Source organism: Acomys minous (genome assembly GCF_964271855.1).
Source record: "Acomys minous genome assembly, chromosome: 9".
Classification (NCBI taxonomy): domain Eukaryota; kingdom Metazoa; phylum Chordata; class Mammalia; order Rodentia; family Muridae; genus Acomys; species Acomys minous.
Window position 1 is genome coordinate 82,310,912 of NC_140490.1, and position 27,845 is coordinate 82,338,756.

At 41.7% G+C, this 27,845-nt stretch overlaps 1 protein-coding gene and 1 long non-coding RNA gene across 6 annotated transcripts in view; one reads left to right on the forward strand and one right to left on the reverse strand.

Annotated features, from left to right (window-relative positions):
• The window catches only part of LOC311604958 (uncharacterized protein), a 45,805-nt gene extending 27,449 nt beyond the window's left edge, over nt 1–18,356 (forward strand). For 2 of the 5 annotated variants that reach the window (XM_084795202.1, XM_084795201.1), the window contains exons 2-4: nt 11,219–11,345; nt 11,563–11,623; nt 13,739–18,356. In XM_084795202.1, the coding sequence (XP_084651328.1) occupies nt 11,219–11,345; nt 11,563–11,623; nt 13,739–16,205 (2,655 nt within the window). In that variant the 3' untranslated portion in view covers nt 16,206–18,356. Of the gene's footprint in view, nt 1–6,017; nt 6,180–9,618; nt 9,831–10,063; nt 10,349–11,218; nt 11,346–11,562; nt 11,624–13,738 lie in introns of those variants that run through there. The other 3 variants (XM_084795204.1, XM_084795203.1, XM_084795196.1) reach the window with 3 other exon arrangements.
• Nucleotides 18,357–25,829: 7,473 nt separating this feature from the next.
• LOC311604531 overlaps nt 25,830–27,845 on the reverse strand; it is a 5,852-nt gene continuing 3,836 nt past the window's right edge. Inside the window, exon 3 of the long non-coding RNA XR_014781545.1 lies at nt 25,830–26,323. This is a non-coding gene — a long non-coding RNA (uncharacterized lncRNA). The remainder of the gene's footprint in view (nt 26,324–27,845) is intronic.

Below are 27,845 nucleotides of genomic sequence, written 5' to 3' on the forward strand. Positions count from 1 at the left end.
TAGGCCAAGGCCAGATGGTTACAGAACAGAATTGTACCAGATTTCAAAGAAGAGCTAATACCAACACTCCTCAAACTAGTCCATGAACTAGAAACAGAAGAAATATTGCCATACTCATTCTATAAGGCCACAGGCACCCTGATCCTTAAATGATTCAATGACCCAACAAAGAAACAGTATTTCAGATCAATTTCCCTTATGTACACTGATACAAAAATAGTCAATAAAATACTCACAAACAGAATCCAGGAACACATTAAACATATCATCATGACCAAGTGGGCTTCATGGCAGGGATGCAGGGATGCAGGATGCAGGGATGGTTCAACATGTGAAAATCCATCAATGTAGTCCATCATATAAATAAACTGAAGGGAAATATCCACACATGGTCATCTCACCAGACACCAAAACAGATTTTGACAAAATCCATCACTTCTTCATGTCTAAAGTCTTGGAAAGATCAGAGATACACAGCCCATACCTAAACACAATAAAGGCAATATACACCAAACCATTAGGCAACATCAAGCTAAATGGAGAGAAACTTAAAGTAATTCCACTGAAATCAGGAGGCACAAGACAAGTCTTCCCATGCTCTCCATATCTCTTCAATATAATTCTTGAAGTCCTAGGTGGAGAAATAAGACAACTAAGAAGATCGAGGGGATACAAATGGGAAAGAAAGAAGTCAAAGTATCAGTATTCAGAGATGATAGCATAGTATACATAAGTGACCCCAGAAATTCTATGAGGGAACTCCTACAGCTGATAAACTCCTTCAGCAAAGTGAATTGACACAAAATTCACTAAACACAATACAAGTAGCCATCTTATATACAAGCACTAAATGGACTGAGAAAGAAAACAGGCAAACAACACCCTTCACAACAGCCATGAATAATATAAAACATCTTAGTGTGACTCTAATCAAGCAGACCAAAGACCTGTGTGACAAGAACTTCAGGGCTCTGAAGAGAGAAATTGAAGAAGACATCAGCAGATGGAAAGATGTCCCATGCTCATGGATCATTAGGATTTACATAGTAAATTACCAAAAGCAATCTACAAATGCAGTGTAATTCCCATCAAAATACCAACACAACTCTTTACAGACTGTAAGAGAACAATTCTCAACTTCGTATGGAAGAGCAAAAAATACAGAATAGCTAAAACAATCCTGTACAACAAAAGAACTTCTAGGGATATCTTTATCCCTGATTTCAAGCTGTACTCCAGAGCAACAGTAATAAAAACTGCATGGTACTGGCATAGAAACAGACTTGTGAATAAACGGAATTGAATTAAGACCCAGAAATATATCCACACACCTACAGACCCTTGATTTTTGACAAGCCAAAACTGCACAATGGAAAAAATGATGGCATCTTCAACAAATGGTGCTCGTCTAACTGGATGTCTGCATGTAGAAAAATGTAAATCGATTTATATTTATTACCCTGCACAAAACTCATGTCCAAGTGGATCAAAGACCTCAACATAAAACCAGATACAAAGTCTATCAGAGAAAGTGGGAATCAGTCTTGAACTCATTGCCACAGGAGACAACTTCGTGAACAGAACACCAATAGCTCAGGCTCTAAGATCAAAAATCAATAAATGGGACCCCATAAAGTTGAAAAGCTTTTGTAAGGCAAAGGACACTGTCAGCAGAACAAAATGGTGGCCTACAGAATGGAAAAACATCTTCACCAACCCTCCATCTGAAAGAAGGCCAATGTCCAAAACATATAAAGAACTCAAAAAATTAAATTCAGCAAACCAAGTAATCCAATTAAAAATGGGGTACAGAGCTTAGCAGAGAATTGTTTTATAGCCTCTTTTTCATTATTATTTTTCTTTTTTTTACATACACATTTATATTATTTTACACACACACACACACACACACACACACACACACACACACACACACTAAACTGCCTACAGCAAGATGAGCCATGAAACAATCTGGTGCCCTCTATTGGCATTCAGGAACACATTTGGGCAGAATACTGATGGTATAAATAAATAAATCTTTAAAGATAGCCTTGTGGACCTGTGCCACGAGGGAAGTTACAAATGGATTCCTAGCTAGGATGCTCCCTGGGGTATGGTCATCCTGCCCAGCATCCTGGTCTGGGACTGCTTCAGTCCTGCCTAGGTGGACAGCCTGTTGCCAAAGACGGGGAAAGAGAAGCCAGAGAGGCTGAAGAAGATGAGAAGGGAATGTGGTTCGTGGTTTGGTAGTATTATCAAAATAGTGAAAGAATCATCTGGTTTGGGCCTCACAGCTAGGAGGAGTTGTTTGTTTGTTTGTTTGCTTCCTTTATGCCACTGAGAGACCAGAAAGAATTAAAATCCATATCCCAGGGTCAACAAGGCAAGGTTTTAAGAAATAGGCTTAAAGGCCCAGGACCAGCTGCAGGGAAGGCTGACTTGGCCACATTCCCTCCCTGCTCACCAGAGATATGGGCTCTAGGAAACCAGAGCAAAGGGCCCCCAGCTCACGACTAAAGTCATGTAGCCCCGCTGTGCTATCACCTTTCTCCCTTGGCCACAGCCAGTCAGCACCGGACAGGAGCAACCAAAGCCCGAGCCCAGATATTCTCCCCACCCCAACAACAAAGAACAAAGAAGTCCAGAGCCATTTGTGATTGTGGCACCCTCTCGTAACCTATCATTTTAAAACCCAAAACCCCCTCATGTATCTTAACCAGTAGGCGTTTGCCAAGCTGGGGCCTTCTCCGCTCTCCTTTCCCCCACCCCGACCCCCAGGCTTAGGGGTTTGTCAGGGAGGAGACCTGTAAGTAACCCTAAGACCAGAGTGCGTGCGGAGGCGCCTCCAGACACCACTGCGTTGTTGATGGTTGAGGCCCAACTCAAGCTCAAATAAAGACCTTCGTGTCCTTGCATTGGTTTCTACTCCTGGTGATTTTTGGGGGTATTCGAGAAATGGGGACAACACCATGTCGTCACTTTTCATCAAGACGGGAGTGAGGTCACATGGCAAAGCGCGTCCTTTCCAAAGCTAGCATAGGTTGTTGGTTGCCATGTGGCTGCCTTAATGCTGCTGGGGAAACAGCCGCCAAGATGCCAAAAGCCGTCTGTTTCCCACGTACACAATTTTAACTATCAGCCCCAGTGGGACTGCAGCCATCCCTGCCAGGGTGGAAATCACCGCCATCCCAGGCCATTCAGGTGGTTGTTCTGCTATGGTTGTAACAGAGACAACAGTTCCAGGGTCGAGTCATCTTGTAAAAGCTTTTCCTCATTGTTAAGTACAATAATGGTTTATCATTCCTCTTCAGGAATGTGCTTAAACTACAGTTTTATCTATGTTACCAGAGTCTCCCTCATGAAGTGAACCACATATTCCTCATGAAGTGTTATGACCATCTTTCTGTGCACTGTGTCCAGGCCATCTTTGTGTTATTTAAATGTGGTTTTCTGTATGAGCAGAGAGTTGAGTGCAGGCCAGGCTTTGGTGTTGTTATTTTAATGGAGCCTCATGTGGCTTTTAGTAACTGTAGCTTTTTTGTCTTGAGGTGCCTTGTTTGGGGGTTCTTCTCCTAGCTCTCTCCTAACAATGTCTTTGTTGGCTCAGCTCAGCTTCTCCTGCTCAGCTGTCACCAACTGTCTTCAGCTCTCTCTGCCAGCCCAATCCACTTTCAGTCTTCCCTTCCCTCTGCTCAGTCTTGTCTTCTTCTCTCCAGCCTTACTCAATCTTCTTTCTTCTGGCATCAACTGTCTTCTCTGACCTCACTCTTCTGTCTCCTGGACCCTCCTCCTGCCTGTTCCTCCTACTCATCTCTCCTTTCCACCTCCCAGCTCTAAGTCTCTGCTGGCTTTCTATGTCCTCCTGTGTTCCCAGAAGTCCAAGAGGCAACTGACCCTGAAGGGCATAGAGTCATTTAAAGGGCCAGGCACATAAAACCTTTTCTGTAGCAGCAGAGAGTTGAATACAGGCAGGATTTTGGTCCTGTTATTTTTGTAGAGCAGCACCTGTCTCAGATAGGACAGGAAAGGTGGGACTCCTGAGCAGAGATAGGAGTGATGGGAAGAGCTGAGAAGCTGGAGATTTGCCAGGCGGACAAGGAAGAAATTAGACATACTGAGACTGGGAAGAGACATGGCAAATAAACTAGATTAATTAAGTTAAGTGAGCTAGTTGGGAATGACCCTAAGCTAGAAGACCTAAGGTCTCCATGTCTTTTTTCCATCTGCAGGAGGCTGAAAGAATTCCCTGTAATAATGAAGGGACTTCATAAGGCAGTAATAATAATTGTGCAGTTTTTCTCCTACTTTATAGTGGCAATCGGTGGGCACTTTGATTATGGCATGTCACAGCACACATGTGACGGTCAGAGGACAAGCTGCAGGAGTGGGTTCTCTCCTGGGCGTTGACCTCAGGATCCTCAGACGTGGTTGCAAGTGGCCTCTCTCCAGCCAACTCTCACAGTTCCCCCTTGTAATCCACTTGCTTCAGTCTTTTGGGGAGAGGATGCTGAGCAGTCATTCTAGAGTCCTTCGTAAGCGTCTGTCCACTGAGCCTTAAATGAAAACTAATTTTAAGGCAGTCTCTGGTTGTTTCCCAAGTTTTTACATCAATTCAATCTGTAGCCACAACAGGCCTTCAACTTGTTCCTGCCTCAGCCCTCCCTGTGGTAGGATTGCAGGACACCTCAATTCTCAGTTGAAGTTCATGTGAGTCTGTCTTCTTTTTAAAAGTAATATCACCAGAGGCATGTCAATTAGTATTTAAAAATTGACTTTCAGGGCTGGAGAAATGGCTCAGCCATTAAAGGCTAGGATCACAACAAAAAAATTAACTTTCAATTATCATTAATACTTTTTAATTTGTTATGTGAATTTGTTATGCAATCTTTCTTTTTAAGCCCTTTCAGTGAATTCATACTTTTCTTTCTGTTTTCTTTAAGTAATTTATTTAGATTACATCTCAACTGTTATCCCCTCACTTGTTATCTTCCCGTTCCCCACTCCCTCCCTCTTTCACTCTATTCCCCTCCCCTAGGTCTGTGACAGAGGGGACCTGCTCCCCCCACCATATGATCACAGCCTATCAGATCTCATCCACATGGCCTGCTTACCCTTCCTTTGTTTGTTTGGGTTGGAGGCGGATCTTTTTGGGAGCCTAACCAATCCAAGGCTTTCTCAGAGGCACTAGTTCTTTATCCTTGACCAAGGGCAGACTGGGCAAGGTCTGTTTTTCTGCTTGATGCAGAATCTTGAAAGAGTCAAGGGACCACTTCTATTGACCCGAGGGGCTGAGGTCCTTAGTACTAGTCTGAAATATCCTATGTTCTTCTTGCCGACATTGCTTTAATTAGCTTTCTGTCGACTCTGTCCAGCCCCTCCCATGCACACATCCTCTGCAAATCCTGTATCAGAGATGTGCTTCTTCATATACTTACTTAGGACGAGCCATCAGGTTATGCAAGACCCGCGGATACCTCTCAGGACACCGCCCCTTTGGAGACCATAATTCTTAATGTCTGATGTTATAGACCAAGCTGGTGTAAACTTTTGACGCCCTCCCTCCTCCTCCCAAACGCCGGCACGATAGGCCAGCGCCACCACAGCAGGCTGGGAGAGTGTTCATGTTTGGCTAACAGTGTGCAGCTGAGAGAGCTGTGAGCAGTCCTAGGTGCCTCACTGCAATTGCTGACGCCTGGTGCATGTCAATCAGGCGCCTTAAACTTGACCTGGATGTGCTGGGTGCTCTTTCAGCTGTGAGGCAGGGGGATCACACAGTCCATTCAGTAATCGTTGTATGCTAGAGACCCTGTGCCTGGACGAAGAAGCGCCTGTTGAGCGCAGGAAAAGTGCAGGACGACTTTGCAGCGCAGGCGCAAGTTCCATGGCGATGCCAAACTCCGCAGGTCTGGGCAGCTCTGTGCCTGAGGGGGAGGAAGCCAGGGCTGGGAACCGCTGTGCTGTGACTCTGTCCCTAAGGGAGCCGCTCCTGTCACTCAGGCCTCACTAGCCAATCAGGGCCTCGAGGCGGACTGTCAGTCAGAATGGAGGCGGGCACTTCCGGTCCGCACGGCTGCAGGCTCGGCTGCGTCTGCGGGAGGCTCTCGGGTTCCGTGTGCCGCGCTGTGACCCGCGGCCGGGAGCTGTGAGGAGAGCGGGGCGAGCTCGGGATCCGCGCCATGGTGAGCGGGGCCGCCGTCCCCACGCGGGGAGGAGCCGCGGGAGCGCGCGTGGGGCTCGTCCCGGGGTGCGGGAACCGGCGGCCTCTGAACATCTAATATCCCGGGGCTGCGCCAGCACAGAACGCAGGCATTGGGGGGCTGTGCAGCCGCGCTTCCGTATTGATGACGTCATCCCGCAGTGGGCGCGCACGCGCGGCTTTCCTTGTCGTAAGGGAAGGCTGATTTGCGAATTCCCAGAGCTCTAGTGTGTTCTAGAAGTTCTGCCCTTGGCAGTTGACTTTCAGTTAATTTCTCTGCCAGTGGGAAGTCTGTGTTATTAACACATTTGCATGTAGAAGCCACGGTGATCCAGTCATGTGTGTTAGTAAAGCCAGACTTACTGAGTTTCCTGGCCTCGTGTGTAAAACTTGGCCCAGCAGTGTGTTTTTCTCTCTTAAGTTTTCTCTCATGTTCTGTCGATCTCTTTATTCTTTCCCAAACGTCACAGTCTATATCGCAGATGTATGAGCAATTTTGAAGTCAGATGGTGTCACTGTGTGTACGGTTTATTCAGTCTTGTGTTGTCAGGTTTTCGTTGAAGATGACCTTTTGTCATCGGTTTTCTGAAAGTTGTTAGACTTTTTATTCAACTTTTCTTAAATCTACATAGCTTTGATTCTATAGTGAAATAGTATTGAGGCTTCCTCTCTAAGATAATTTGAACGAGACCCTTGATTTTCTTAATTACAAAGTTACACTTTTTACTACATATATTTGCCACATCTCTATGCATTTCTGGCCATTTTATCCATGCTTGACATATAAGAGACATGGGAGTCTATTTTTAACTTACTAAATTTTTTTCGTGTGCACGAGTGTTTTGCTTCCATGTATATGTGTTTGTCACTTGGGCGTTTGGTGCCCACGGAAGACAGAAGAATATGTCTGATGCCCTGCAACAGGATCTAAGAATAATTTTGTGCCACCATGTTAGTGCTGGGAACCAAGCCCAGGTCTTCTGCATGAGCAGTAAGTGGTCTTAACCGTTGAGCCGTGTCTCCAATCTAAACATGACAGGTTTTCCAAATGTTACACATGTGTGCAACTGAGAGTTGAGAGAATTGAGAATTGTTTAAAAATCTGTCTTTTGGGCGGCTGGAAGATGACTCAGTCTGTGTGCTAGTTAGATTTTGTTATCTTGACACCAACTAGAGTGATACTGGCCTATGGGCAAATGTATAGGGTATTCTCTTGATTAATGAGTAATATAAGAGTGTCCCTTCCACTGTGGTCGGTGCCACCCTGGGCAAGTGGTCCTGAGCTGTAAAGGAAGCCAGCGCTGAGCAGGAGGACGGCAAGCAGCATTTCTGCAGGTTTATGGCACGTGGGAAATGCATCGGCCTATTCGTACAAGTCATTGACTCTGTTCCTGGGCAGCTGAGGCTTTTATTTACTGAAGAGATTTTTCTTCATTAGACTCTAAGAGAGTGGCATAATGTTTCCTGGATCCCAGTATGCAGCCCCACGGGGCACTGGTGGTACCTTCCTCTGGCTCTACCACTCAGTTCTTGGAATAAAATTTTGTAGCACCACGCAATTTGATATCTGCCCCTTTGAGTCATGGAGTGGGCTTTCCATTTCAGTAACATGAAAAGGGGTTGTGTTGGGAGCATGGCTTCTCCCTTGAGGTCAGAATAAGTGCAAGAGTTCATTGTATACACTGCAGGGGGAAACAGGCTGTCCAATGGCTGGATTGCAAGTTCTGTAGGTTTAAGGCAGTGAGCTGCAGGAGTCTCTGTTATACAGAAGAATCTGAGGGCACAGGATGAGTGACTTTCTGTGTACTTTTCCTGTATGGGTTAATTCATACCATATGAATGAAGGGAAATTGAATTGGTAGGTGTACAGTTTCTGGAGGTTAGCTTGAGTTTCCACCTGGGCACCTCACTCACGTGGGTAAGTGCAGACATAGTGAGAGGATTGAGACACAAGGAATTTGTCAGCATACAGCACTCAGCAGGAAACATTTTGTAGGAGACAAGCTCATATATTCTCTTGGTAATGACAGTCCTTTTCCCACAAAAGGTCCGATTTTATTTTACAGTTAATACTTTGTTTTAATTATTTTTTTAATCTCCTTTGAGATGCTAAGTATTATTATCTGTGTTTGCATTCTGTTGCTGTGAAGAAAAATGTGACCACTGAAGGAGAGATAAACCTGTTTTTGTTATAATCCCAAGTGTGGGATCGGAACGGTCTTGTGAGAACAGGTGAGGTTAATCCACTAGAAGACCAACCACCTCGTGCAGGAGCTTGATTGTTGCCAGCTGAAAAGATCTCGTGAACAGACTCTGAGAGGAGATATGTAAAATGAGCCCAGAACTGGAGGCGGGGCCTTTGGAGACTTGGGATAGTTTTGGCTGCTCATTGCTCCACTTTAGGAAGCTCCTAGAGAGAACCGCTCGAGGGAAGGCTTTGGGGGCTCTGGGCTCCTGCTGAGGTTCCGGGATCTGGTTATTCTAGGTTCCAGCAGAAGAAATCCTGCTGGCAACGCCAGGAAAATCGTTCCTCGGAACTGATATCCTTACGGTTTTGTTATTCTTTAATCCTCTTTTCCTATTGTTTCGGTTAGTCAGGTTATAAGGGATGTACACTTGGTTAATAAGTTAGTAATAAAATATATTGGTTAAGAAAACAGCCTACAGACCACAGCAACGTTTAATTGGGGGCTTGCTTACCTTTTCAGAGCTTTAGTCATGGAAAGAAGGGAGCCATGCACATAGTGAAAGAAAAACAAATTAAATCTAAGCTTGGAGACACATTTTAGTCTCTTATTAGACAGGGCAGGGAAGGTTATATTAAGGAAGCCTGTAACCCAGTCAGAGGAGTTGGCTCCTTCCTATTTCTGTGCAGTGTTTTCTTTTTTAGGTCTCTCTGTCCCTCTCTGTCCTCCCCACCCCCATCTGTCTTTCTGTTTCTCCCATGTTTTTTCTTTAGAGCTCTTTCTACTCAGGTTATATTTCTGTCATGGCTTATATTCATTCAGCAGCTTCCAGCTCCCATGCTTGAATACTTGGCCCATATATAGTGGAAGTAGTTGTGTAAGATTAGTAGGTCTTCCCTTGTGGGATAGGTGTGTCCTGTTTGCTAAGGTGTATCACTCTATGTGGGCTTTGAGGTTTCAAAAGACCACTGCAAGGCAAGGGTTTTTTCCTGCCTGCCTGCCTGGGTATCAAGATGGAACACTCAGCCCCATGCCTGCCCACAGTGATGCTTCCTTTCATAATGGCAATGGATAAAACCTCTGTCACTATTATCAATCTCCAAATTAAAAGCCTTTCATTATAAGAGTTGCCTTGGTCATGTTTCTTCATGCGACCACACAGTCACTAAGATTGATTTTTTTTTTTGTAATATTTTGCCATATTATCTGTCTGTATTCTGTCCGTGTCACCTGAAGTCGAGGAAGCCCGAATGGAAAAGTAATGGGCTGATTTCTTGACAAAACATTCAGTCTGCGGCATGATTTTCATTGATGACTTATGCAGAAGAGCAGCAACAGGAGCAGAGCACTGAATAGTTTAGATGGCTGTCGCGTGCTGAAACAGAGGAAGCAGTTACCATGGAGATGAGCGCCATTAATGAGAAGGCACCTGCCCTATAACAGATGTTGTAAGTTACGGCACCACCCCGCTAAGCATGTGACTATGAAAGGGACAGCAAAGTGATCCCTAATCCCATGGAGCAGCTTCATATAGAGCCTACTGCTGCTCTGCTCCAGTGGCCTCAGGTCCATCCAAAGCTAGAAGCCCATGTCATGGCGTCATTTGTAAGTTACTATTTCTTGAAAGAAAAAAAAGATATAAAACTTAAAGGGTTTATGGATTCTTCCTCTGTTCTTTCAGTTCAGCACTGTTGCAGCCATCTGCTTGGCAGAGTACGCTCCCCAGTGAGAAGACTATGAGGATTCATTGCATGCAGTCTTGAAGATGAAGCCTTGTCGGCATTTTGAGGCCACAAAGTGTTAAGATACCCAAGACACTTTTCATGAACAGCTGCATGTAGGAAGTGGAAGTAGCCAGGGAGCTGTGTGAAAAGTTGCAGTAGAAAAAGCTATCTAAGACCTTTGAATCTGAATCCCTGGGTGTCTGATATGGTGGAGCGGCAAGATTTGGTGTTTGCTTAGCAGGGTTGGTTTCAGGCTTCCCTTGGCCAATCTTTTGTTATTTCATTAAAAGTGTGTATTCTGTGCCATTGTGTGTTGGGTAGATATAATTCGTGTTTAGAATTTTCGGGATGTCATAGCCAAGAGCTTGAGTGTTAAACTTTGGACATTTAAACAGTGTTGGGTCTGTGACATAATCTGGGGGTTTTGAAGTTAGACTAAATGCATTTTGCATCATCGGTGACCTGTGTGAAAATGTGGGTTGAGTGAAAAATCTTGAATGCAGGATGACATATTTGAGCATTTGTCTCTGTCTTGTGGCTTTCATTGGAGTGTGTGCATTGAAACTTTAGGAGGAGCCTTTCTGGAGGAAGTTAGTCTCTGGGGGATGGGCTTTCATTGTTTATCTCTCCTGTTGTTATAATGAATGAAAATCCCAACCATCTGACTTAACCACTGAAGACTCAGGAGTCCCAGAGCCCACTCTGGACAGTATCGAACAGATCCTAGACCAGGGAGTGAGGATTGAGAGATAAAAGAACAGAAATAAGAGATGAAGGCAAGACGTAGTCAGAAACACGGGGCAGGCTTGAGAGGGCCTGCGGTCAATACCACGCATAACCCCTTAACTTTATTCACCAGCTGTGTTATCTGTTATCAATTCTCTTGCAATGCCATATGGAATTTCAGTGGGCCCAGAAATGAGAGGTGTGATCCTCCTTTTTCTGTTTCCTTCTAAAATGACTTGGTGATTGGCGACTGCATTTCAAATTCTGTGATGTGAAATAAACGAATGGAGTACCCAGAATTATATAAATATATTTCCAATGAAGTGTACATTTACAATACAGTAAGTCTCACCATTTTTATTATGTATGTGTATGGGATATTCTAGGATGCAGTGACCTATGAGGACGTGCATGTCAACTTCACTCATGAAGAGTGGGCTTTGCTGGACCCTTTCCAGAAGAGTCTCTACAAAGATGTGATGCTGGAAACCTACTGGAACCTCACTACTATAGGTAGGAATATTAGGGTTTTTTTTTTTTTTTTTACCACTTTTTTGCAATAAGGGGACAAGCATTTCTTGATTATTGATGTTCTCTGGGATTTCAGTTGTGAAAGAGGAAGAATATGGAGAATAAATCAGGCATGGTTCTTAGAGTCAATGGAGATAGCGACTTAAATTTTGAGTAATTTCCAATAATATGTTCATACATTTTTGGTACTATATTTTAGGCTACAAATGGGAAGACCAGACTATTGAAGAGCATTGTCAAAATTCTAGAAGATATGAAAGGTAGTTTTTAAAATTCTTTAAATTTATTAATTTATTTACTTTACATCCAGACTGTAGTTTCCCCTCCCTTCTCTCCTCCCACCCCTTTTCAGTCACTTTCCTTCTCCCCACCAACCCACTCTTCCTCCTTTTCTCTTCTGAAGAAGCGGAGCCCTCCGTGGGTTTCAACACACCTTGGCTATCAAGTTACAGTAAGATTATGCACATCTTCTCCTATTCAGGCTAGAACAGGCAGGCAACAGAGTCAGAGACAGCCCCTGCTACTGCTTTTAGGGGTCCCACATAAAGACCAAGGTACACAACTCTTACATATGTACAGAGAGTCCAGGTCAATTTCGTGCATTCTTCCTGGTTGGTGGTTCAGTCTCTTTGAGCCTCTAGGCCCAGGTTAGTTGGTTCTATAGGTTTTCTTATGGTATCCTTGACCCCTCTGGCTCCTACAATCCTTCTTTTCCCTGAGTATATACTCAAAGGATGGTGGAACATAGATTGAGTAGATCTAAGTCTTGAGGTAGATCTACTCCCACTTTTCTGAGAAACTGCTGAATTAATTTCAAAGTGGCTGCACAAGTTTACACTCCGACCAGCAGTGGCAGAGTGTTTTCCACACTCAGCATCCTTGCTGGCGTGAGCCTGAGTTTGTGGTCTTAGCCGTTCTAACAGGTTTAAGATGGAATCTCAGAGTTCTTTTTATTTGCATTTCCCTGAATGGCCAAGAATGTTGAACATTTCTTTAAGTGCTTCTCAGCCATTAGAGGTTCCTCTGTTGAGAATTCTGTTTAGCTCTCTACGCCACAGTTTAGTTGAATTATTTGGTTGTTGATACCTAGTTTTTTGAGCTCTTGATAATAATTGTTTTTTATATCACCCTCTGGCAGATGTGGGGTTGATGAAGCTCTTTTTCCATTCCATAGGCTACCATTTTATTGTTTTGATGGTGTCCTTTGCCTTAGAGAAGGTTTTCAGTTGTCCCATTTATTAAGTGTTGATCTTAGTGTCTGAGCTGTTGGTGTTCTATTCAGGAAGTGTCTCCTGTGCATTCAAGTCTATTTCCCTATTAGTTTTAGTATATCTGGCTTGATGTTGAGGTCCTTGATCCACTTGGACTTGAGTTTTGTGCAGGGTGATAGATACGGATACATTTAATTAGACCAGCAACATTTGTTGAAGGTGCTTTCTTTTTTCCATTGTGTAATTTTGGCTTCCTTGTCAAAAATCAAGCATCCAAAGATGTGTTGATTTGTGTCTGGGTCCTTTCAATTCCATTGATCAACCTCTCTGTTTTTATGCCAATACCATATAGTTTATATTACTATTGTTCTGTAGTACAGCTTGAATTAAAAGATGGTGATACCTTCAGAAACTAATTTGTTGGGCTGGATTGTTTTAGGTATCCTGAGGTTTTGTACTTCCATATGATGTTGAGTATTATTCTGTCATGGTCTATAAAGAATTGTGTTGTAATTTTGTTGGCAATTGTGTTTAATTTTTAGATTGCTTTTGATAAGATGGCCATTTTTACGATGCTAATCCTATCGGTCCACGAGCATGGGAGATCTTTCCATCTTCTGATGTCTTTTTATGTGCAAGTTGATACATATGTACCTCTGAAGAAATTGTAATGTACCCTGAAGCTTTAAGGAAATGAAGCACTGTAAATAAGCACAGCTTTGTGATTAGTATTCAATTCTCACAGAACAGTGTGCCTCACTGTAAAGTAGGTGACCCATGTTTTCAAGGCATTCCTCTAAGAAAGAAGACAACACAAAGCCTTAACGGATGTCACCATTTTAATCATAGCCGTATGAGACCATGTTATAGAGCTGTCGATCCATTTAGTTTAGTACCATTCAAGTATTGTAAAAGGTGCATACAATAGGGGATCAGTGTCTGTCCAAGGCCTTTTGTAAGCAAATAGTCTATATTAAAGCAAGTGTTCCTCACATACTTGCCGTGACTTACCATAGTTTAGTGAGAAGAGCAGTTTATGGGAGACAAGAAGGTTGTTGTAGTAGAGAAACCTGAATTCCTATGTCACATCTCTCTGAGAGACAAAAGGTCAGACTATGTGAATGCAATTTGAAAACCTTTTATTTGTTATTCTTCCTTTACTAGGTATTTCATCTGTCACTCAGGATACAAGCCATTTGGTCGTAAGGGATATGGAAAGAAACAGGGAACCCCTCCCTCTCCTACAACAATTAGAAGATGCATAGCATTCCCTGCTGTGAGTAGACTTCATGAATGTGATAGGAGTTTACAAGTAATTGGTGTTCCAACTACAGTTGGAATACACCAACCAATTCACACTGAAGAAAAGCCTTATGAGTACAGGGAATGTGGGAGTTCTTCTGTTTTTCCTGGTTCACTTTGCACGTGTAGTGTGACTCACACTATAAGAAAATGTTCCGAATGCACTCAGGGTGGTAAAGCTCTAAGTTCTTCCAGTTCTGTTCAAAGATGTGAGAAAACTCACATGGGAAAAGGAAATGAGAAGCATGAGCCTTTTACTAAAGGCTTTAACTCTCACAGATATCTTCACATTCACAGAGGGACCAATACTGAAGAGGATCCCTGTGAATATAATCAATGTGATAAAGCCCTTGGATCTGATTCCTCTTTACAATTACACAAAAATTACACTCATTTGGAAGTAAAACCCTATGACTATAATCAACGCAAAAAAACCTTTGCACATCACAATTATCTTCAAGTGCATAGAGCTCACACTGGAGAGAAACCCTATGTATGTAATCAGTGTGGTAAAGCCTTTGCAAGTCGCCATAATCTTAAAATACATGAAAGAATTCATACTGGAGAGAGGCCCTATGTGTGTAATCATTGTGGTAAAGCCTTTGCACATTTCACTAGTCTTCGAAACCATGAAAAAATTCATACTGGAGAGAAACCTTATGTATGTCATCAATGTGGCAAAGCCTTTGCATGTCGCAGTAATCTTCAAATACATGAAAGTTCTCATACTGGACAAAAACCCTATGAATGTAATCAGTGTGGTAAAGCCTTTGCACATGTAATTTATCTTCAAAGGCATGAAAGAAGCCACATTGGAGACAAACCCTATGAATGTAATCAGTGTGGTAAGCGCTTTACACATTTCAGTCGTCTTCAAAAACATTTCAAAAATCATTCTGGAGAGAAACCATATGAATGCAATCAATGTGATAAAGCCTTTGCAAGTCGCAGTAATCTTCAAACACATGAAAGAACTCATACGGGAGAGAAACCCTATGTATGTAATCAGTGTGGTAAAGCCTTTGCAAGTCGCCGTAATCTTCAAATACACGAAAGAATTCATACTGGAGAGAGGCCCTATGTGTGTAATCATTGTGGTAAAGCCTTTGCACATTTCACTAGTCTTCGAAACCATGAAAAAATTCACACTGGAGAGAAACCTTATGTATGTCATCAATGTGGCAAAGCCTTTGCATGTCGCAGTAATCTTCAAATACATGAAAGTTCGCATACTGGACAAAAACCCTATGAATGTAATCAGTGTGGTAAAGCCTTTGCACATGTAATTTATCTTCAGAGGCATGAAAGAAGCCACATTGGAGACAAACCCTATGAATGTAATCAGTGTGGTAAACGCTTTACACATTTTGGTCGTCTTCAAAAACACTTGAAAACTCATACTGGGGAGAAACCATATGAATGTAGTCAATGTGGCAAAGCCTTTGCAAGTCGCAGTAGTCTTCAAACACATGAAAGAACTCATACTGGAGAAAAACCGTATGAATGTATTCAGTGTGGCAAAGCCTTCGCAAGTCGCCGTAATCTTCAAATACATGAGAGAATTCATACTGGAGAAAAACCGTATGGATGTAGTCAATGTGGTAAAGCCTTTGCACATTTCACTAGTCTTCGAAATCATGAAAAAATTCATACTGGAGAGAAACCCTATGGATGTAATCAATGTGGCAAAGCCTTTGCATGTCGCAGTAATCTTCAAATACATGAAAGTTCTCATAAAGGAGAGAAACCCTATGTTTGTAATCAATGTGGTAAAGCCTTTGGACATATAATTTACCTTCAAAGGCATGAAAGAAGCCATTTTGGAGACAAACCCTATGAATGCAATCAGTGTGGTAAGCGCTTTACACATTTTGGTCGTCTTCAAAAACACTTGAAAACTCATACTGGGGAGAAACCATACGAATGTAGTCAGTGTGGCAAAGCCTTTGCAAGTCGCAGTAATCTTCAAACACATGAAAGAACTCATACTGGAGAGAAACCATATGAATGTATTCAGTGTGGCAAAGCCTTTGCAAGTCGCCGTAATCTTCAAATGCATGAAAGAATTCACACTGGAGAGAGGCCCTATGGATGTAGTCAATGTGGTAAAACCTTTGCATGTCAAAGTAATCTTCAAATACATCAAAGTACCCACACTGGAGAGAAACCTTATAGGTGTAGTCAGTGTGGTAAAGTCTTTGCACGTGCCATTTATCTTCAAAGGCATGAAAAATGTCATACTGGAAACAAACCCTATGAGTGTAATCTGTGTGGTAAAGCCTTTGCAAGTCGAAGTAATCTTCAAAAACATGAAAGAAGTCATACATGAGATAAACCTTATGGATGTAATTGATGCAGTACAGCTTTGGCACATCAGTGCAATCTTCAAACATGTCAAAGAAATCATATTGATGAGAAACCCGACAAGTGTAATCAATGTGGTAATGCCTCTGCATGTTACCATCTTCTTCAAAGGCATGAAAAAATTCCTACTGGAGAGAAACACATGAATCTAATAAATGCAGTAAAGCCTTGCACACCAAGCACTTTTTTTCCCCACTGAGCCATCTCAGTTATTCATGAAAGAGTAGTAGAACCATTTCATCATTAAAATGTTGTCTTGTTTTCAAATTGTATACAAAGTGTCACCCAAGGATAGACGCACACTGAACAATTTGAATAATGAAACCTATTTTCAAATGAAAATATATATACTGCCATCCATTTTTATGGGCTATGTTTATTCTGAGGAATAAATACTTGTTCTTAATGGTTTCTCAGGAACACAACTGAATGACAGAGAATTGTCTCAGTGGGTAAAGGTGGTTGCTGCTGCGCCTGATGACATGAGCTTATTCTCTGGGAGACCCACATTACTCATACAGGTTTTTCTCTGATCATTACACTTGGGCTATATGTGCACCCACATCCCAGCATATACATATGTACTTTGAAACAAATATAAGGTCCACTGCAGTCATTCAGCCATTCAAGGCACTTGCTCACAAACTTGACTGCTTTGCTTTGATCTTTAGTACTGATATAAAAGAAGTAGAGACTAGACACCTGTGAGTTTTCCTCTGCTTTAAACACGTAGACTATAGCACAGGCATTTACATACTGGTAAAGTTCTCTAGATGAAATTATCAAAGCAAAGAAAATAACCAAAATATTGAGAACATAGGAAACTATTTACCAATTGAAATTAATGCAATGTAGCATTCCATGTGGTGTTACTGTTCAACAAAATGATGGTTCTTGTTTAAATCTTAAATTATTTGTTTTTGATTAAAAAACAGGTCATTTTATGACATATCTCAGCTGGGCCCAGTGGTGCATTTTGGAGGCACACAAATAAATCTTTTTTAGATTGAGGCCATCTTGGTCCATATGGTGAGTTTCAGGACACACATAGCTATGTAGAGTGATCCTGTCTGAAAAAACAAAAGTAAGTAAATGTAGTATATATCACATTATGGAACTTTCACTAATATACTCTTGGACTCATCTCTACTCAACTAAACTCTTCCTTGTCTTTACTCATATGAAGGGAATGATGTTACCAATCATAAAAAGCAGTGTGCCATGTCCATTGACAGAGGGATAGTAATCCATTCAATTCTTTGATGACCGTGTAGCAGAGGCTTTCATCACATTACAAGTGATAGAAGATGGAGGAGTAATAGGTCATCTTCATCTTCTGCATTATAATGACATATTTGGGTGATGCACAGTTGTCTCAGTGGTACTGATCCTGTTGGGTACCCAAGTTTGGTTCCTAGCATCCACATCAATGGCTCAGAACTACCTGTAATTCCAGGTCCAGAAGATCTGCTTCACTATTCTGTCTTCCTTGGACACCAGGTGTGTAAATGGTGTAAAGAAATATATACATTTTATGTATTATATATTTTGAATTACAAAAATTACCTTGAAGCCCTCCAAAAAATAATGGATTCATTTTATATCTATTTTTACAATATATATGGAATATATATTATATAACTATTTAAAGTGATGTGTTTTTATATGTGTGTGTGACTACATATTATAAAAAGGGCTTTACGTATTTTTCTTCAAATTTCAATAAAAATTTAATTTAGGTGTACTGTCAGAACATGGTCCTGGGATGGAGTCATGTGAGGGGAATTCTAAGTGCTTGTGAGAACAGCCCAAGAATGCAAGAATCTTGTGACCTAGGTCTCTTCAGAACAGAATTGTTCTAGCATGAAATTTTGTCTTTCTCCCCCCATGTGTAGCGGATAAGAGTGAGTTTTCTTCGGATTAGTCATTGCTTGCTGTTGTTATTCAATTAAATGCTAAACTACCCTTTGTGTGCCTTAACGGAAAAACTTGTTTTCCATGTCTGGTTTGTCCTTGTGATTGTATACAGCTTGAAGTCATGAAAACTTTACCCATATGACCATTCTTAACCCTCAGAGAATAAAGTGTACTGGGCGCTGAATAAAGTTGACCATTGCATGAGACCTTAGTCTGCCTCATTTATTGGCTCCATCCTTCCAGATCCCCTGTAGGACGATGACAAGTGACAGGGACAAAAGCTCAGCTGCAAAAGAAGAGTGTGGGGGCCCTCAGAGGAGGAGGTGAGTGAGATCGATGGGATAGAAACCAGAAAGGCTTTGAGTTTGTCAAGCTTGTGAAAAAAAATTTTTTTTTAAAGAAAAGATAGAGCACAAGTATTAAAACCACAGCTATTCAATTGCCTGCAAATTTAGTTGAAGATGTATGGGACAGAGTCTGAAATAATATTAAGAAGGAAGATGAACTAGGTGAAAAGACTTCCTTCAAGCTTACTTAACTCATTATATGGATAATATACTGTTGGGGACCTCCAAAGACGAAGAGCTGCAATGATAGGTGCTTATTGCACCTGAAGAGTTATGATGACTAGACACTGCAATATTTGGGACGGCTGTTAAACTAAAAAAAAAAAAAAAAGTCCATTAAAAAAGACAATTTACAATTCAGAAATGATTAAGGGGTGTTAATTGGATGCATCCTATGTTAGGAATACCCAGTTATGCACTAATGATACCATATAAAACTCTAGAAGGTGAGACATGACTTCACAGTCCTCGCATGGTATCTCCTGAGGCAAGAAAACAACTACAGCTATTAGAATCCAGACTAAAAGGGAGATTTGTGTATCATGAGGATCCTTTGCTGCCTTTAAACTTAGTTACGTCTCACACTAAATTGTCTCCTACAAGTAGTACAGCACAAGAGAGTAAACATTTGGAATGGTTTACTTACCCCCACAAGTGCCACGGAATACTGCTTTCTTTACTCTTGTTGCTGAATTATATTACCTATAACAATGTTTAAGAGCATTACACAACTCTATGGATTTTCAGGTTTTATTTGTAGATTACCATAGAAGGATAGGAAATCGTTATCCAGCTGGCAAGATGTGGCGTTTTCTCATATGAACTGAATTGGTGATTATAAAAATTGTCCAGCCTCCTCCTATTCTGCAGGTAGGTACTTATGTTATTGATGGCTCATCTAATGCTGTAGGAGGGATTCATGGTCCAGATACTCATCAATCAATGCATACCTTCTTCCGCAGCCCAACAGGTGGAACTGTTGTTTGCTTCATCTATTATGGTTCATTCATGGGGCCTTGAATAACATTTCAGATTTTCGTTATGCAGTTGGATTGTTTCCAGCAATAGAAACTGTTTCTGTTTTGTTTTCAAATCCTGTTACGCTCTCATTACTACATCTGGTTGAACTTGCACATATCCTTTGTGTATTTCTCACACTTGTGCACACTCTAACCTCCCTGGTTTTATTGAAGAAGGGAACAGGAAAGCGGATACACTTACCGGCCCTGTATGACTTCTCCACAACAGGAACATCAACACACACACACACACACACACACACACACACACACACACACGCTCATGGACTTCATGTGTCACACCCCACTTAGACAAACCTGACAGTTGTGCAGGAATGGCCTTTGTGTGCTCTCTTACACTGTCATGGTCATATAGCTGAGGTTATTTCCAGAGTTAAAGTACTAATTCAAGTAAATGGCGGTCACTCACCTTGCTCTTGTTCCTCAGACACCATAACAGCATGTCTGCGTTGATACATATTCTAAAAATTTGGAGGCTACATCAATCCTCAGAGAATGCTTGTGCAGTATGTTTTTTTCATAAACACATTTTTGTTATGGGAGAATCTACTTTTATATAAACTGCCAGTGAACCAGTCTATACTAGTAAAAGTTTAAGGAGTTCTTTAAAGAATCCAATGCTAATTGTATTATAATCATTACTTATAATCCTCCAGGCCAAGATATAATTGAGAGAGCACACAGAACATTAAAACAACAATTAACTAAGACATAAAAGGGGGAAACCAAGGGGTATTCTTGCACTTATTTACTCTCAGTTTTTAAAATTTGCCTCCAGGTGATACATGTTTGAGAACTAAAATACATTTCTGAACAGAGCACTCTAAACTGCCTTTAAACAGGCCTGTGTGGTTTAAACAATTTGAGACTTTGAATCCTGGCTGGCTGGAAAAAATTGGGAAGGGGTATTTGTCATTGCTGATGGATCTACTGAATTATTATGGAAGCCTCTTCAGTTCTTCCTGCTGGGGGCCATCAAAGACAATGGTAGAGGGTGAGCAGACAGTGGAAGTCACCAGAAAGATAGCAAATCTTCAGTTAAAGAGCAAAAGGAGATAGTGACCATATCATCAGAAGTCAAGTCTGTCCACTTGAGGTCTATTAAAGGCTGTATGTACTAAGGGAGAAGCTATTGTAGTTACTACCCTGTGTCATCTGAGAGTCTTTTCTAGTGACGCTATCTGTCCTGGCCATGTGCATCTGCTGTGAGCATCCCTGAACATGTGTATTTTTCTTCCTCATCCTTTACTTCAACCTGTAGTTTGGACAGATCCAGCTCCTGCTATCTTTACTAATGATAATATGTTTATGACTGGACCTTGGGAACATAACAGACTCACTCATATGTGTGAAGAAGGGATTGTGTTTAATTTTTCCTTGGGATGCAATTCACTTCCCATCTGTATAGGACACCATAACATTCATATTGTTACTAAAGGCAAATACTGGTTTATTTTCTGCAAGATACCAGAACTAGTAATCACATAGGTCAGGTCTCTTTTTAAGCTAATTTTCTAGATTTTTCTGATAAGTATAATAATATTACCAATAGTACTGGACATGGTTTGCATCCCTATTCTTGGTAATAGACTATTACACACAATGCTTTCACTTTTCTAATATTATTCATAAGTTTCTCACTTATAGGATACTCATGTATCAAATAACAATTACAGTACCTTAAGTCAAAACCACTCTGGATATCCTGTGTTTAAAAATAAAAAACGGGATAGATGATGGAACATGGTCCAACAATAGAGTCATGTCACCTCCCATCCTGAATCATGTGTGACATATGCCCACACAGAATAAACACAATAAAAACAAGTAGATAAATAAATAAACTTAAAATGCCCCAGTATTCTAAGTGGTGAGATTGCAGTCATGAGTCAAAATGCCTATATTTTGTCTCTAAAAAGCATCAGACTAACGGCCTGAGGTAGGACCACTTCTAGATTTGATCATTCGTCTATTTCCTAAAATAAAAGAAAATCAACCAGCAAAACAAAACCCAGAATATAAATGACAAATGCATCATGAAATCTGCTTGTCTAAGTGTGTGGTACATAAACATGGTGTCGGGAACAGAGGGATGTGCAGGGAAGAGCGGCAAGGTTAACATGAGGGGCTGGAAAGATGGCTCAGTGACTAAGAATACTGACTATTCTTCCAGAGGACCCAGGTTCACATTCCTCCCTTGGGCAGAGCTCATGCTTAAGCTCCTCCAGGCTGGAGACCATCTGCGCCGCGGCACACTTCTCAGCTCCCACTTGGAGCTCAAAGAAATTCCCTCTAGAGGAGTCTCATTTTTCCGACCTTCTGTCTCTCCTCAGACTACAAACAACACACATGATTTCCAAATTCTCACAATCATAACAACTTCCACTATGCAAACGATACTCAAATCTCATATACCTAAACTTGCTCTCTTCTGTACGTCCTCTACATCTTACTCTTAAAATCTTTCATCTCTATGATTTCTCTGCAATCTGCTCTTTAAAAATCTCATAAGACTATGCTGCAAACTTTCTCAAGATTTTTAAGATCATTGGGTATGGTTAAAAATCTATATGTTAATTTACTACAGCTTTCTATATATGTGATTTAACTCTTGTTTAAAAATAGATCTAAAAATAAATATTTTATATAGGTACCACAGGTGCATGCTATATGACTTCACCATTTTAAGATGACTACATGGTATAAGTCAACTAAGGCGGCACCTATAGAACATCTTAGTCCTACTGAGCCATCTGCTTACCAGTGTATCTCCTTTTTAGACTAAGTAGATAATATCGGGTTTCCAAAGTATTTTGGATTGGCATGTATTTTTGTATCACAAATGTTTAAATTTATAAAGGTCTACTCAGATTTACAAAAGCTGACTTAGTGATTTACACCTAACAACTAATGTCTTTGCTAACTTCAATACCAGGCTTCTAAAAAACCTAGATAAGTGACAAAACATATCCTTGATAAATAAGGTTATACATTCTTAAGGTCAATTCAAGTTCACAATAACATTTGTCTACCTTCTTTGTCCTTGCTCACTTTGTTAACCTTTGACTATCTGGATAAACTGAGTCATACAATAAGGTGTAATAGTCTAAAATGGATCAATAAAAGGATCTGAAAGGATGAATAAGGTCCTCAGCCTCTCTGTGGACTGCATTTATGGTTTAAAGCTTTATTTTAATAGTAAAGGATCTTCAATTAAATCTTCAACTCAAAATTTTAAGGCTTAAACTTAACAGACATAAGTCTGTAAAATCCTAATCTTATATAAGCTCCTAACTTATAAACTGTTAAAGATAATTAAGACATACAAATAATGGGCTGGAGAGATGGCTCAGAGGTTAAGAGCACCGACTGTTCTTCCAGAGGTCCTGAGTTCAATTCCCAGCAACCACATGGTGGCTCACAACCATCTGTAATGTGATCTGATGCCCTCTTCTGGCATGCAGGCAGAACACTATATACATAATAAATAAATAAATAAATCTGTTAAAAAAAAAGACATACAAATAAATGTATTTTCAAAGTTAAGCCTAAAGCAAGTAGCTAAATCATGTATACTTAACAGATAATGGCCCTCAAACTCGTCAGAGATCTGATGAATGAGCAGATTTATTTACTTATTTAACATTTAAAATTCTTAATAACAAAGCTTCTCATAATAGACAGACATGCTAGCTCCTAGCAGGAACCTTAAGGTCTACGAAGAAGATAAGCGTGTGCGCCACTTGGATTGTGGTAACTCCAGCCACTGAGAAAAAAAATTGCCCCATGTCTCTCTGCTGCCAAGGCTCTGCCTAAGCTGTGGACGCTTTTGGGTTGATTGCCCTACTCTGCCTGCTCAAAGTAGGGTCAGTTCCCCAGGTTCCTTCTCTGTAGGAAAATCTCTCAGACCTGGATCTGGCAGCTGAAGGCCAATGCTACTCTCTGTGGCAGCCAAAGATTAAATACTGTCCTGTAAAACAGCCAAAGACTGGCAACTGCCCCCAACACAGCCATCTTCCCTAGGAGCCTAGGGCAACCATCTAGGTACCAGGTAAAGTCTCTGTCGTTCTAAGTGCTCCGTGTGCCTATCTGGATTATATTTCCAGCTATAATCCATCTTTCTCACATTTCTGGTGATATTGGCTAACCCGCAAGCACTCACTTCCTCCCCCAGGATCCAGCTGCCTTCTCTTCATATGTAAAAATATGGCCTGAGGCATCTTTCCTGGAGTGCTAGGACCCCAGCTGAGAAAGACAAAAAGTTTACCTTGCTATCAGTCTCCAAAGAGAGAAACTCACAAAACAGGTGTCAAATGTAACTTTTTACAATTTCTTTATTTAAAGGAACTTGCTTAGCAATGACTGCTCCTGTCTCGTGGTAAAGTTTAAAGTTCATGTAAGTTCTGAGGATCTGAGAAAGTGTCCTAAGATATAAAAATTCAAGTTATAAAGGTCTCAGAAAGCCACTTAAGGTTGATTTCTATTGCTGTGGAGAGACATCACAACCATGGCAACCCTCGTATAGGAAACATTCACTTGGGACTAACTTCCAGTTTCAGATGTTTAATCTATTATCATCACGGCAGGAGTCTTGGCAACATGCTGGCAGATGTGGCTGGAGAGGTAAGCTGAGAGTTCTAAACTGAAATTGGCAACAGAAAGAGAGTGTGACACACTGGCCAGGCTCGAGAATCTAAGACCTCAAAGCCCACCCCAAGTGGCATGCTTTTTCCAATACATTCTAATAGTGGCACTGCCTATGAGTCTATGGGGGCCATAGTTATTATTCAAATCACCAGAGTATGTGTGTGTAGGTCTTAGGATATGAAAGCTTAAGTATACAAGGTATAATACATAAAGGTATAACACTGTTTCAAATCTCTGGTCTTCTCTATGCTATTATTATAGTAAAACTTCTAAAGTTTAAAATCTCAACATCAATGGAGTTCTGAGTACAGAGTACTATTATCAGTCACAAGCTCAAGACTTTAAATTTCCTTTGGTTGCCTTCTAAGAATAGATTTAAAAGTACATCTTTGCCAGCACCCAGGAGGCAGAGGCAGAGGCAGGCGGATCTCTGTGACTTCATGGCCAGCCTGGTCTACAAAGTGAGTCCAGGACAGCCAAGACTACACAGAGAAATCCTGTCTTGAATAACCAAAAAAAAAAAAAAAAAAAAAAAAGTACTTCTCATTGTGCTGAAAAACATCTGTCAAATCTATATATCCTGCTCTCAGGAAAGAGCGTTAGCAATTTTAACCCAGAATAATTTTTGGGTCCCCAAGTTTTTACTATGACTCAAAGGCTTGAGCCTAGTGCCATTTCTACAATGCAGATTTCAATACAGATTACAAACACTAGTAATCTAACATATCTAAAACTTTTCTCTGTTTTTATAAATTTCAAAAATTCTTGTAAGCTTTAGAGAATTGACTTGGATCCATCTTTCACAGATCAAATGGACTCTAGAGAAATACTCCTAACTTTCACTAGCTGCCTATTTCTGAGGGTGGGATATTCTCTCTCTCTCCCCCCTCTCTTCCCCCTCTCTCTCCTCTCTCTCTCTCTCTCTCTCTCTCTCTCTCTCTCTCTCTCTCTCTCTCTCTCTCTCTCCTCTCCTTCCCCAACCACAAGGACTGTGGGACTGGAAGTTTCAAATATACACCCGGGTAAAAATGTCCCCCTAAACTTCTATCCAGATTGAAAATCATCTGTAAACTGCTCCAGCGACTCAACAGTCCCAGATGTTCCCTGAGAATCTACATCCCAGGTGGCTCCAGAGTGGCTAGGCCAGGTTCTCCAGCCTCGCAGACTGACGCAATGCACTAATGCAGCCTACATGTGCCAACCCCCAAGATGGTCCTGCAGAGAGCCTGGACAGCAAGTGAAACAGCCTGTACTTCCCAGATGTGGCCAGCAGCCCAGTTTTCTAAGGTCCCCAACAGCGATGCTACAAAGGAGGAAATAGTCATAGAAAAGGTTGTTTTTATGTTTAATATTAAAAAATAAGATATAAAGAAAATGAGATATAAGGCAATAAGATAATAAAGTACCAGGCAGCAGATATTATGCTATAGAGGAGTTTATTAAATGAGCATGGGGGAGAGAAGGAGAGGGGGGAGGGGTACCCCAGAGAAGGGGGGGACAGAGACAGAAAGAGAGAGAAAGAGTAAGGAGAAAGAGGGAGGTAGAGTAAGAGGGGGGGTGAGGTAGGCGGGGCCACACCCCCATAGCAGGTAGACAATGACATCACATTGGCAGACTGAAGCAGAATCCTAACATTGGATTATTTTTATATAAGGTAAGTTAAAGTATATAAATGTAGGTAAGGGAGAAAAGAGAGAGAAAAGCCAGTAGCAACAAAAGGTCCAGATACTATGGTGAAGAGGAAGGAAAAGTTCTGCCCTGAAAGTTTAAGGTGGAGGGCAGGCTATGTCAGCCATGTCCTGCAGCAGAAAGGGACCGAGGAATGCTGAGGGAGCCTGGAGCTGTTTGTCCCGGGCCTGGAGCACACCATCTCAGCCTTTTGTAAATGGATAAGGGGGTGAAGTAATTGTCGTAACTACTTCCTGCTGACAGTGGGGATGTGATAGGGGGTTTAAAAGACTGAAATGTTGGCCAGGTTCCAGAAGAACAGGCTGTTGCATTTGCTGTCAAGGGTCTGAGAACATCTGCAGCTGGGAAGGGCAATGCAGGTCCAGCTGGCACAATCTCTGAGGTTGCATTGGAGCACTTGTGGTAGCTGCTTTGATGATGTCCCAGATGTAGGAAACAGGATACTAGAACACATATGTGTGAAGAAGACAAAGTTAATAGGTTAGGGAAAAAATTCCCTTTAGGTGTACATTTGAAACTCTTGGGAAAGCAAAGGAAAAAAAGGCTTGAAAATAAGGAAAGAGAATGCTGACAATGCTTGAAAACGTTGCAAGGGCAAAGAAAAGGTTTGAACGTGGGGAACTTTCTTCCATTTTACATGATTGTTGGCAATAATTAAAACAGTTTAGCTTTGCAGCTGTTCAAGTTTGGTTACAGAAGCATGTAAGCCCTTGACGTGGGGATAGGTAGACTCAATTTTCTTAACCAAAATATTTTATTAACAACTTATTGACCGAGCCTACGTCAATTATAACCCGATTACCAAAACAGTAGGAAATGATTAATTGACACAACAACAAAACCTTAAGGATATCAGTCCCGAGGAATGATTCTCCGGTCGGGAGCCACAGGATTTCTTCCACTGGAAGCAGGGGTAACCAGACCACAGAGCCTCAGCAGGAGCCAGAGGTCTGAAGCCTTCCCTCAAGCGGTTTTCTCTAGGAGTGTCTTGGAGGGCAGCGATGAACAACCAAATCTATCCCAAGTCTTCAATCCCTCTGCCGCCAGTTCTGGGCTCATTTATATAGCTCCTCCCAGAGTCTGTCCACGGGATCTTTTTTTATCTGGTAGCAATTAAGCTCCTGCACGAGGTGGTTGCTCTTCTAGTGAATTAACATCACCTGTTCTTTCACGAGACCGTTCGGGTCCCACATTTGGAATCCTAAAGAACAGGTTTCTCTCCTTCAGATAGGGATTTGAGAGTCTCTGAAAGATATCCCAAAGGTGTGCTAGGCGGAACAGGCGTCCAAACGTTTTCAATGGGGAGGTGAAGCCAGTAGTCCATTAGAGTGTCCCCGAAAATGGGTGGTGACTTAAGGAGAAACAGGTCCAGACTGTTCAGCAGCTTGTCAGCAATGACCAGCGACCAGAAGAGCACAGGTCGATGGCAGATGAACTGGCCTGGAGACGTAGCCACCCAGGACACTGGGGTTTGGACAGTGGCTGCAAAGATGAAGACAGCTGTGGGAAAGAAGCTACGTCTGAAAACTCGCCCGATAGGAAAGGTCCTAGTTGTAGGTCGGCAAGAAGAACCAGCCTCAGTCATGCAGAGCAGGGCCGGGGACCTCCGCTCCCAGTGAACCCGAAACGTGATGATTGTCTCTGGGACAAAGGGAAGGGAAGGAAGAATTCAGCTGGTGTTGGGTGCAGAGGGGGGGAAATCAGGTAGTTAGGGAGAGGAGACTCCCCAAAGCCAGTGAAAGGGGGAGGAATCCTACGCTCAGACATAGGCAACAGGTGACAAACCTAGGCTGTGGGTTGACAGGACTTATCTGGATTCCATTGGACCTGAGAGATGGATTTTCTGTAGCTTACAAGAATCCTTTTAAGGTCATAAAGGGAGATAAATTTTAGATGTGTTAGCCTCATCGTTGTTTGAAATCTGCAGTGAAATACACATTGTTGGACATGTGCACACATTGTGGG